The sequence below is a fragment of the Saimiri boliviensis genome, chromosome 7 (genome assembly GCF_048565385.1).
Source record: "Saimiri boliviensis isolate mSaiBol1 chromosome 7, mSaiBol1.pri, whole genome shotgun sequence".
Classification (NCBI taxonomy): Eukaryota; Metazoa; Chordata; class Mammalia; order Primates; family Cebidae; genus Saimiri; species Saimiri boliviensis.
This window is the reverse complement of record NC_133455.1, coordinates 125,539,347-125,551,608: the sequence shown is the minus strand read 5'-3', so window position 1 is coordinate 125,551,608 and position 12,262 is coordinate 125,539,347. Positions and strand designations below refer to the sequence as shown.

Sequence of the window (12,262 nt, the reverse complement as noted above, 5' to 3'; positions counted from 1 at the left end):
CTTAGGTTTATAGCTTAACATATGAAAAGGGTTTCAGTTTACAGTCTTAGGAATTACATATGAAAAGGGTTTCAGTTTACAGTCTTAGGAATTACATATGAAAAGGGTTTCAGTTTACAGTCTTAGGAATGGAAAGGGGAAGTTTACAGTCTTAGCAATGAAAAGGGGAAGTTGATCTGACATGTCTGGGTCTCCTTCTTCAGTATGATCTGGGAGCTGGGAAAATTTATGGCTCTTGGGTTGCCATTGCCTTCAGGCCTTTTTGGTGAACAGAGCTAAGAAATGCATATATTTAGAGAGGATAAAGACTCGTAAATTTGTATTTCTGATTCAAATTTAATTACAGGGCTTCCCTTCTTTGATATTTTGCTTGTATCACTTCTCTTCTAAGCTGAAAGTTCTGGTTTCCTACATGATTAACTAATTACTTACTTTATCTTGCAATATACCTGTAATAGTTTCAAAAATAATAGTGTTAATATTACTACTACTAATTTATGACTACTGAAAGTTGTTTAAAATTTCCTTTCAGTTTGTCTTGTCATAAAACCTCAGTGGGGAATATATGGTGTAAATACTAGGTTTTGAAGTTATTTGAAATAATTATTTTCCCTGTGTGATTGTGCCACTAACTTGATATCTAGTCAATGAGATATTTCAATTTTTTTTCCCATTTTTAGGGATTTCTTTTTATTTCTTTTAGAATTGAAAATTACTATGTTGTAAAACATATACATGATTTTAAAGCCCAAATTATAAAACAAGACATATTCCCAGGAGTCTTACTCTGTTTTCTCTACCTTATTCCTCCCCCACCCCCATAATTTATATATGTGAATATATTATACATATACATATAATATATATATAAAGAGAGAGAGAGAGAGAGAGAGAGACAGTGTCTTGCTCTGTCACCCAGGCTGGAGTGCAGTGATGCAACCTCAACTAACTGCAACCTCCACCCCTAAGCTCAGACGATACTCTCACCTCAGCTCCTGAGTAGCTGGGACTACAGGCATGTGCCACCGCATTGGGCTGATTTTTGCATTTGTTTGTAGAGACAGGATTTCATCACGTTGCCCAGGCTGGTCTGGAACACCTGAGCTCAAGCAATCTGCCTGCTTCAGCCTCCCAAAGTGCTGGGATTATAGACCTGAGCCACCGTGCCCAGCTGTTACAATTTTTATTAGTGTTTTTTCTTTCTGAAATATAACTGAATTTTATAAATGTATGTTTTTTTCCCATTTCTCATAGAAAGGAAGCATATTATGAATTATATTTTAAATTGTTCATTCCTCATTTAACAATATTTGATGGAGATTATTCTATATTGGTGTGTGGAGATCAGCCTCACTCTTTCTCATAGCTGCATAGTACTCCATTGTATGGTAGCACTGTAGTTTCTTTCAACAAGTCCCCTATTGGTGGACATTTGAGTAGCTTCAGCCTTTTGCTATTATTAATTACAGTAACAAACAGTCATATGCATCTGTCATTTTGTGGTCTTGCCAGTGTTTCTTTGGGATAGATTCCTAGAAGTGAGATTCTGGGTCAAATGGTAAATATATATTTACTTTTGCCAAGTATTGCTAAACAGTTCTTCTCTATAGGGATGGTAACACTTTCCTGCAGGCCCTTTGATGGAATGAGGGGTCTCATTCAATAAGTTCATTATATAGAAACTAGAAGACTGAGAAGATACATGATAATGGTTTCAAAATGTTTGAATTGCTACTCTGACATTCACAGGGTGGAGACCTATTTTGCATAGCTTTGGAGGGAATACTTGGGATTAATTTCAAAACTGACATGAAGTCCCCTCTTGGGGATGGTCGGGATGGCACGGCTGCCGGGGATCTCTCGACCTGCAAGAGGGTTCCAAAACCTGGAAGAGAGCGTGCACTTATAGAAATAAAGAAAGAGAGAACCAGGGTCTGGAGGGCTGAGAAGGCAGTGCCTAAACAGCGAGCTTATTCTTGTCCAGGGTCTCATTATGTATTTTAAGATCAAAGTGAATGACATCATCCTCACAGTATGCGAAGAACAATAAAAGGGAACAGAAAGTTACAAAATCAAAAAGTCACAAGTACATTTTGTTGTGCAGGGGGTTTATGATCGCAGCTCATAAAAGTGACCAGGTGGTGTACTTCATCTATTTTTCCAGAAGGGGTCTCTGTCCAGATGACAATATCAGAAAGTCACAAGCTAAGTCGTTAAACCATTATCTAGGGTACAAGGCAGTCATGCAAGTAAAGAAAAGGTTAAAGCTTTTCTTAAAGAAAGAGTCATAAAAGTTAAAGGTGGCCGGGCGTGGTGGCTCACGCCTGTAATCCCAGCACTTTGGGAGGCTGAGGCGGGTGGATCACGAGGTCAGGAGATCAAGACCATCCGGGTCACATGGTGAAACCCCGTCTCTACTAAAAATACAAAAAATCAGCTGGGCATGGTGGCACGTGCCTGTAATCCCAGCTACTCAGGAGGCTGAGGCAGGAGAATTGCCTGAACCCAGGAGGCGGAGGTTGCGGTGAGCCGAGATCGCGCCATTGCACTCCAGCTTGGGTAACAAGAGCGAAACTCCATCTCAAAAAAAAAAAAAAAAAAAAAAAAAAAAGTTAAAAGCAGAAACTGTTTGCTGGTATGGAGTCACTCAGTCTAGCAGCACCGCATAGTTTAGGCCCAAACGATATCGTGGTTGATATTAGAAACTGATCATCCATCTTTCAGTTCCTTCTTCCCCATAGCTCGACTGCCTCCAGCAGGAAACTGTGTTTGAGATCAAGCTCACCGTATAGTGAGACCCATGCCTTTTGGGGGTCTCACACGGGAACATCCCCCACAGTCCCCTGATCAAGCAGCTTCCTTGGCCCCTCATTCTAACAAAACGATGTCTGAGCACTGTCTGTGGTGTATGTCCCAGGCTTTCCACACTTCCCATTCAACCAATGTCTGTAATCTCCTTTCCCACATCTCTCCTAGAGCCTATGGTTCTTCCAAACAGGACCCCTTGTGTCCCAAACGTAGCCCATGCTCTGTGCCCCAGAGCCTTTGCTTGTTATTTTCCTAGTCATTTGTGGGCCGGGGGACACACATTCATAGCTCCCAAGTGAGCAGAGGGCTAGATGAAGAGGGGCTGCCAGTTCAAGGGCATAACTGGGTCTGGGAATCCGGGTGCAGCTTCTTTGTGACACAGGAAGGAGTAGAGTGCAGTTAAGGCAGTGACGAAGCAAGACCAAGGCAGCCAGAGCGTTGTATTCAAGTCTGTGGACCATGAAGACCTCACGAGGGGCCGCTCCCGAGTAGACTGGGGATGGCTTTTCTATGGCTGGTGGGGTGGGAAGGGAAGAGGGTGGAATCTGCCCCATAAGCAGCCCTGCATGTGGGCAGAGACCATATTTGGGTTTATTTATTGCCACCTTCTCAGCACCTAGAGTGGCTTCCATGTAGCAGGTGCTAACTGACCACCTGTTTCAATGAACTGAATTAGTTCACTCATGAAAACTTATGTCTACAGGTGTGTGTTCACCGAGGCACCATCTACCCTGTGGGCCAGTTCTGGGAGGAGGGCTGCGATGTGTGCACCTGCACCGACATGGAGGATGCCGTGATGGGCCTCCGCGTGGCCCAGTGCTCCCAGAAGCCCTGTGAGGACAGCTGTCGCTCGGTGAGTGGGGCAGAGGGGCTGGACACGCCTGGAGCCAATCAGGGCAGGAAAGTAGAGGAGGGCATCTCAGAAAGGGCAAGAAAAGTTCTTTAGTGACCTCTGGTTCAAGGCCAGGGATGAGGAAGAAGGAGGGGGTTAGGTCTGGATAAGAAGAAAAGGCACGAGGGAAGGGTTTCTATGTAATCCTTCTGTGGTTCAGGCCTTGGCGAACCATCATGTCTGTTGTACGGCCTTAAGTCTAAAGGACTGGCGGAGTAAGTTTGAGCAGAGACATGGGGAGGACTAAATGCCTAGAAAAGAGGACTCGATTCTTTCCTTTTTCTTCCACTCTCATGTATCACCTTCGCCTGTCCCTACAACAAATGTATGCTCTGAATTTTCTGGGATTGTCCTGGTTTCAGTGCACTCTGGTGTTTCCATGTAGAGTGTGGATTTTCAGGCCGTGTTTATAATCTGAGATATGGAAAACATCATCCCTGTTCCCCAAATCCAGTTTGTGGTGGCTGACCCTGAGGCCCCTGTGTGTGCTGGGGCCCCCTATTCTTGTGCATTTAAGACTGATCAGACCCGAGAAAACGGGAGCAGCAGTCTGCAGGGAGGATTGTGGGTCAAGTTCTGCTTGCTGGTTTAAGGCGATTGTGATTACTGCATTACTATCAGCACATAATGATGTTAGGAGAAGAGGTGCCAGGGCAGGCAAGCACTTACATCTTGTGGTTGCTTTTGCAAATATCAGCGGGGGTGAAGACAGAGCTCCTGATGGTGTTTTGGAGGTGAATGGTTTGATGACAGATGAGGGTCTGGGGGCAAATCCAGAAAGGAGAGAGTCCAGGCCCTTCACCTGCTTTTCTGCCTGCATTTGGGTATGGAGAGTGAGAAGAGGTGCTCCGTACCGTTGGGAGAGGATGCTGCCGTGGTATGCGGGTGTCCTTTGGAAAACACTAAGTTTTGGAAACGCTTTGGTTTTCATCTCCTCTCCCAGGTCCCCTGAGGCCGGGGAAATAACTTGCTGTCAAATAGAGAGAGTGCTGTTTAGAGTTCATTTTTAGAAAATTGACACCCAGTATGTTTCATGTTTCAATGGGGAGTTTTGCTTGCAAAGAACAGAACCCATTCAGGCTAGCTACAATACAAGGGGATTTGAAGAGCAGAAACAGGAGGATCTCTCAGACATGAAATGCAGGATTTGTAGATGGGCACCACAGTCCTACAGCGTTTCTCTCCATTTGTCCTAAGAGCCGGGATGTCTGTCCATCGGCTCCAGCTCCTTGCTGCAGGCCAGCCTTCCTCTATGCAGAAGTTTGCTTTTTCATACATTTCGTTTGCACACAGCTTTGTCAAGTTTCACTTCAGCTGTGGCTTTTCAGATCCACAGTTCCTCTCTGTCCAATCAGACTTAGTTGTCTTTGTGTTTTATGGATTCGCTTCTCAAGAGGAAAGTTGACAGGCCCAGCTCAGACCTTGGATCAGGTCCACTGTCCAGTTCATGCTTTGGTCCAGTCACCTGCTGGGGGAGCTTCAGGTCTTGGGGTGTAATCCTGGCTGTGTAGAGGCAGTGAAGCTCAAGGCAGTTTCAAAAAGACGATGAGTACGGAGGTCATGGCGGGAGTGGAGGAGAAAACATGCCTAGAACTCTCGACCATGTGATTGCTCTAGGGAAACTTAGAAAGATGGAAATTTGGAGGCATGGCTAAGAGTATCTGGATGTGAGAAGCTAGTGGGGCTGGGGAACAGGAATCTGGCCTGGGAGCCATCTGTACTATTGACACTGTTTGTGCGTGGTCAGAGTCAAGAGGAAACAAAAATACTATGCAAATCCCCATCACTCAGCCTTCTAGAGAGGTATGCGAGAGTGATAGCAGATCCCTAAAGGTGTTAATTACTCTCTTCTGTGTTCTTTGAGCCTCTGTTTCTGTTGCCCCTGAGACCTCGTTTCCTTGTTTCTTTCTTTAATGGCATTTGCGTGCTCTGCTGTATCGTGGAGGGTGTGTAGCCTGAGTCATCCTAATTTGTTGTCTCCTCCGTAGTACCTAGCACATCATAGGTGCACAATAAATGACTAGAATCTTGGCTGGTGAAAGTCTGGAGACAGCTCAGTGCACACTGCTGGGAGATGGGCAGGGATGTCAGTAGGTCTCGTGGAGATTGGGAGGGGTTGAGCCGAGTCTTGGGAGTGTTGAGCCCTTCCAGAGAGAGGCACATGGGGAGCAGAGTAGGCTGTTGTCTGCGCTCGTCCTGAGCAGCTGTGGTTACTCTTTTTCTCTTAAGAATGCAGCTCCAGGATGGAGCTTAGTCCTGGGTTCTTTCCTCTTGGCTCCCGGGACACACACACAGTGTCACTGCTTTGACTACTGTTCTTTGTATAGACTTTTCAGAGGAGGGTTTCAGTCCATGTTCCTGATGCTTTGGCCAGATTGGAAGACCTTCTAGAGACAAGATGGGCTGACAAACTCCCAGGATGCTGGTCTCCCTGGCATGCTTTCTGGGGAAGGGTTGTCTGTTGCTCTGTCATCTCACTTTTCTTTTGGAAAGAACACCGTATCCTATATGTTACTAGGTAAATGTCAAGTAACCTCTTGGGGAAGCCCAGCTCTGCACGTTGATGAGCAGTATTGGGATCAAGCGTTCATGTTGTATGGAAGGCTAGCCCTGTGAGAGCAGAGACTGGATCCCAGCCATCCTGAATGTTCTCCCCGGTCAGTGAAGGGCCCTAGAGTTGGCCATGATAAGGGCCAGGTTCGTAAGCTGCTGCTAGGTGAACTCTGGGCTGTCTTGAACACTCCCATGGACCGGATCACGTTCCCTCTCAAAGTGGGATCTTTCAGGGGGCAGAATTGTCTCTGTAGCTGACGTAAGACTTCGTTTAGTGACCCAGTGTTTGCTGCTTCTTGACATGGTGCTGAGGCTGGTTGACAACAAAGATGAAAATGCCCAGAGCAGCCATCTCGCAGCAGAACCCCAGGTCTCAGTATGCAGGAGGCGTAGGCAAGAGCCCCTGTGTCTTTGCTGCTGGCCTGTCCTTACTCTGTTTTTTTTCTGCTTCTCCAGGGCTTCACTTACGTTCTGCATGAGGGCGAGTGCTGTGGAAGGTGTCTGCCATCTGCCTGTGAGGTGGTGACAGGCTCACGTCGGGGGGACTCCCAGTCTTCCTGGAAGAGCGTAGGTCCAGGCCCTGGGGAGGGGGAGGAGGGCAGACTGGGGCCACTCTGGGGACCAGCACTAATTTTGGTTTCATCTCATTCCCTGCCCTTTGCTTTCCGCACAGGGCATTTTACCCAGCTGTTGGTGTTATCCAGATGCCAGCTGGGATGACCTTGCCCCTTAGGAACTAGTTAAGACTACCTCAGGCTTCCCATTTTGTAGATTTCGGGAGAAGTCCAGGGCCCTCCCAGGGGGATTCATGCTCTCTCATTCACCCGTGAATCTGAGGTGCTGTGTCACGTGAGTGGTTGGTTTTGGGATGGCCTCACCACCCCTCCGAAGTGCCAGGGGCTGCAAGTACTGTTCTAGACCACACTGACTCAGGCAGAGTCCCCAGACCTTTTCACTGATTTCCATTGAAACCTCCCTGGTGGTTTTAGGGAGGTGGGAAACTTTACAACCCAGAAAAGGAAACAGTATTTCTGTTCTCACAGTCCCTCAGCTATTTCTGAAGGTCTGTTTGGGGCATCTTGCCAGCCCCCCATCACCCCACTCTCGTCCTCTCCTGCCTGGCCCACCACCCCTGCCCATCCCTTCTTCTGACAGAGCAGTTCAGCTGTCCCTTGTGTGCCGCGAGGTGCTCTCTTAGACTCTGATGCTCATCAGGCCATTTTCTTAAACACAGAGGATTCCATTTTTGGGATTTTAGTCCAGATGCTAGGAGAATCACAGTTCTTTCAGTCTGGCCAGAAGGATAAGGTGGGTAGTGCCAAGTCCTGGGAGTTGGGAAGAGGTGAGCTCCCTGTAGGGGCCTTCCCTCAGTGTCCCTCAGCAAGGCCAATGCGCTTCCTTTAGAGAGGAAAGCCAAGGGTCTGCTGTCTTGTCCTGAGCCTTCCCCGTCTCCTGCCCAGGCCCGTTGCCTTCCTCCTCCCCGGTGATAACAGAATGACTCACTGGGCTTTTCCAGGTGGGTTTCCACTTCCTCGTCTGGTCGGAGTTGCCTGTGGGTTCCCTTCCCTGTGTTACCCCCACCCCACCTTTTAGTGCTTCTGCCCCCGTGCGCCCTGGATGGAGCAGGTTTTATTCCTCCTCCCCAGGGCCAAGGTCCAGCTCAGATCAGAGGCTGCCCCATCCTGGTGGGGCCGAGAGCCAGTCCCTTTGCACTCAGTATTCCTGCCCCACTCCCCATCTCTCATCTCCCTTCAAGATTCACCCCGCCCCGCCCCTCATCAGTGTTGGCAAAGCGTAAGGTGACCTGGGCTTCTCTCCTCTGCCTCGAGTCTCTGTCCTACCCAAAAGACTTGGGCGTTGGCAATGGTCTTGCTGCTGAACTGTGTTAGGGGTCAGCGGGGGTGATGACAATGGGTCCTCTTAATGCACCCATGGCCAAGGCTCAATGAGTGAGTAATCAGAGGAGCGAGAGGTCTGGAGGGTGGAATCAGGCCTGTGATGAGAAGGTTTGGCCACGGGGAGTCAGAAGTGGGAGGCGAAGAGAATGGTTGCAAGCGTTGGGCATTTCCTTTTTTCTTTCTTTCTTTTCTTTTTTTTTTTTTTTTTTGAGACGGAGTTTCGCTCTTGTTACCCAGGCTGGAGTGCAATGGCGCGATCTCGGCTCACCGTAACCTCCGCCTCCTGGGTTCAGGCAATTCTCCTGCCTCAGCCTCCTGAGTAGCTGGGATTACAGGCACGCGCCACCATGCCCAGCTAATGTTTTGCATTTTTAGTAGAGACGGGGTTTCACCATGTTGACCAGGGTGGTCTCGATCTCTTGACCTCGTGATCCACCCGCCTCGGCCTCCCAAAGTGCTGGGATTACAGGTGTGAGCCACATTTTCTGTACCTCATCTGGAAGGAGAAGAAATAAGCAGGCACCAAGAGAAGTGGGTTCAGGCCTGAGACGGCGGCAGAGTGCGCCTAGTTACATATCTGGGTGTTGGCCAACACTGAGGGCACTCGGAGAGATATTTTCCGGGGGAGATCCCCCTGGCGGCCTCCCTGGTGACTTTTCTGAAGCATGGTCTCAGGTCCTTCCAGTGCTTTTTGCCCATGGTGACAACCCTGAGGTCAGGCTACCCATGCGCAGCCCCAGACTCTTCATGGAAGATTGCAGGGCTGTAGGGGTCCCGGGCCAGCCTTGCCAGGCTTCTGCCAGCTCCCTGTCTCCCCCTATCACAGGAAGTGGCACCAGGCTGGGAAGGGGGATGAGCTTCCCCTCGGTACCTTCCTGTGATGGCCCATGCTGCTGCTTCTTGGCCAGAGTGTCTGAGCTCAGCTCAAATCAATGCTGAGAAAGGCAGAGCGAGTCCCCTGGCTTCTCCAAGGTGCCTGCCTGGGTGCAAACTCAGTCAGGTGATTTTGACCCAGACTCTTTGATTGGTGCTCACCGGGATGTTAAGCCACACCTCACATCCAGCGTCCAAACCAACTCTCTAAGAGCAGAGCACATTCCCAAGGGGCCCCTGGGCCCCAGCCCTGCCCCAGCCTCCTGGACTAACTCTGGTGCTCTGCAGGTCGGCTCCCGCTGGGCCTCGCTGGAGAACCCCTGCCTCATCAATGAGTGTGTCCGAGTGAAGGAGGAGGTCTTTGTACAACAAAGGAACGTCTCCTGCCCCCAGCTGGAGGTCCCCTTCTGCCCCCCGGGCTTCCAGCTGAGCTGTAAGACCTCCAAATGCTGTCCCCGCTGTGGCTGTGGTAAGGCATGCAGGCCGGGGCTGGGCTGGGGGCGGTGCTGGGGGGGTGGAGGGGGGAGTTGGGCCAGGCAGGTCTGGGCCCCATCTTTACGCCTCTCCTTCTACCTTTGGCTCCTGAATTCCTTGCCTTTTTAGCAACTTAGGGAAACTGATAGGACCAAAATCTTCCCATCTCCTCCTAATGCTTTTATGAGAAAGCAAACAAAATGAGAAAACCATAGGAATTTCCTGAAGGTCACTTCATGGCAGGACTGGGATTTGATCCTAGGCTTCTCTGATCTGGAGACCACCTTTGTATGCTGTGATGTCCCACCTAGGGGAAGGCGTTCAGCTTGCCACCCTGACCCTCTCAGCAAACGAACGCAACAACAAAAGAAACCAGTTCACCCTGCCATCCTGCTCTGTATTTTATTTATTTATTTAAAGCGGATTCTCATTCTGGAGTCAGTGGCACTATCTCTGAATAGGCTGGAGTGCAGTAGTGTGATTTTGGCTCACTGCAACCTCTGCCTCCTGGGTTCAAGCGATTTTCCTGCCTCAGCCTCCCCAGTAGCTGGGATTACAGGCATGTGCCACTATGCCTGGCTAATTTTTGTGTTTCTAGTAGAGATGGGGTTTCTCTGTGTTGGCCAGGCTGGTCTCGAACTCCTGACCTCAAGTGATATGCCCACGTTGGCCTCCCAAAGTGCTGGGCTTACAGTCTTGAGCCACTGTGCCCAGCCACTGAATTCTTGAAACTGGAAGTTTTAAGAGTAGCATTTCATTCTTTCATAAACCCAAACATCCTCCCATTCGTCCCATCCCTTAAATGTAAATTCACATAAGCAAGCACTGTTGCTTGGAGAATGTATGGAACTCTTCTCACTGTGGGCTGCTTGGGGAAGGGAGGCTGCCGTGGGCTCCAGCAGTAGGACCCCCAGCGCTGGGGTGTGGGGTGCGAGAAAGGGCCAGCAGATACAGGAGGGAGGCCCGGACAGGGAGGAGGAGCCCCAGAGAGAGCAGCCGCTGGCCGTTCTCACCAGGGCGTGTTCTGCCCATGCTCACTCTGTGCTTCTCTCTCCCCCAGAGCCCGTGGAGGCCTGCATGCTCAATGGCACAATCATCGGGGTGAGCTGCTGCCCTCTTCTCCAGAGCAAGTGGTGGGGACGGGGAACGGGGTGCTGCAGGAAGGGTAGCAGGCCAGTCATTGTAAAGCAGAAATGAAAGAAACCGGAGAGACCTAACCGCAGCCCCCCACTGCCTGCGGGACATCCCTGGCATCCTGGAGCCCAGCCTAGGACCATCTTCCCAGTTCTCCAGGCCCATCTCACACTCACTTCCTGGCCCCCACCTGAGGCTCCTGGGCATTTCTTCTGTGCACAGAGAAGCGCTCTGAGGTCACTGTGCACACGTCAGTCTGTCCCCTCTGCCGCTGCCTGGTCTGCCTCTTTGGCATGAAAGTTCTCACTCCTACCATCTCTGTACTGGAGGTGGGAGGACAGGAAGGCAGTGGGCCACAGAGACAGGAGGAGCCGCAGAGTGATGGCTCATGGGAGCTGTGGGTGGATGGGCAGGAGATGGCTTATGGGAATGACATGGGGGGGCGGGTCAGGGGATGCTGGGGCTGCCTGACCATCGTGCCTCTGGTTCCAGCCCGGGAAGAGTGTGATGGTGGATGTGTGCACCGCCTGCCACTGCATCGTGGAGGCGGGGGCTGCCTCTGGATTCCAGCTGGAGTGCAGGAAGACCACTTGCAAGCCCTGCCCCCTGGTAAGACAGGCTCCACGGGGACCGAAGGCATGGACTGGGACCCAGGCGGTGGGACCTCACTGGGGTCTTTAAATAAATAAAGCTTTCATAATTTTCAGATTATAAACAATATTTGACCATAATAAAGAGGAAACTAAAAGTTACCCACCCAAATCGCATGCCTCAGAAATAATGACAATTTTTGAAGTGGCAAAGAGTTTTTCTTCCTGAGTTTTCAACATAAACACAATTTTCTTCCTGAGTTTTCAACACGAACACAATATTTGCCAGGCCTATGATACTGTTTACAGTTCTGTATCCCTTTGTATATATTTGAAGAAACATCACTACCAATCTTTGAAAATACTGAAAATTAGTCAACAAATATTTATCAGACACCTCCTATGTGTAAGACTTGCACAATATTCCTTTCGATGGATGCGCCTCATGTATACAACTGAGCTATTAGGATGGGACATTTAGGTGGTTTCAAATATTTCACCCTGTTTTTGCCAGGCCATGCTGACGATGCTAGTTCTGAATACTTCCTTCCAGGTGGTTCTGAGAGGCGGACTCATCGTGTCTAGTTTGGGAGATGAAACTGGCATTCCATGGTTTCAGTTGTGACTTTTAGTCCCAGCTCACTGGGAAGTTTTGAGACCCATGGAGGGAGGGCAGAGTCTGCAGCTCAGGAGGGGGTCTTGGCCTCTTCCTTGAGCCCCCTTCTGTATGTGGGGCTTCTGCTGTTTTAGAAAATGCCATTGATCAGAGGAGTTTCTTGTGAGCTAGATGCGTGAACCATGATGATGGCCCTTTCAGAGGTTACGGGGAAGTGCTTGTCTCTCTCAGCTCTGTGAGGCAGTCGGGGGGCTCCAGCAACGTGGGGTGGAGCCCCTTATAAGCAGGCAGCCCGGTGGCCAGAGGGGAGGGGGTGGGGGCCAGGAGGTTGTGCAGGTGCGTTTTACACTGTTGAGGACAAGGGACAGGTGTTCTGTGTCGGTGTTCTCCATGGCACTTAGAGGTATCAGGCTCAAAGTACAGG

General features: G+C 49.7%; 1 protein-coding gene across 1 annotated transcript in view; it reads left to right on the top strand.

Moving 5' to 3' along the window:
* VWF (von Willebrand factor) overlaps positions 1-12,262 on the top strand; it is a 177,000-nt gene that overhangs the window by 153,516 nt on the left and 11,222 nt on the right. Inside the window, exons 43-47 of the mRNA XM_010330022.3 lie at positions 3,512-3,661; positions 6,710-6,820; positions 9,313-9,493; positions 10,559-10,599; positions 11,125-11,241. Of these exons, the coding sequence (XP_010328324.3) occupies positions 3,512-3,661; positions 6,710-6,820; positions 9,313-9,493; positions 10,559-10,599; positions 11,125-11,241 (600 nt within the window). The remainder of the gene's footprint in view (positions 1-3,511; positions 3,662-6,709; positions 6,821-9,312; positions 9,494-10,558; positions 10,600-11,124; positions 11,242-12,262) is intronic.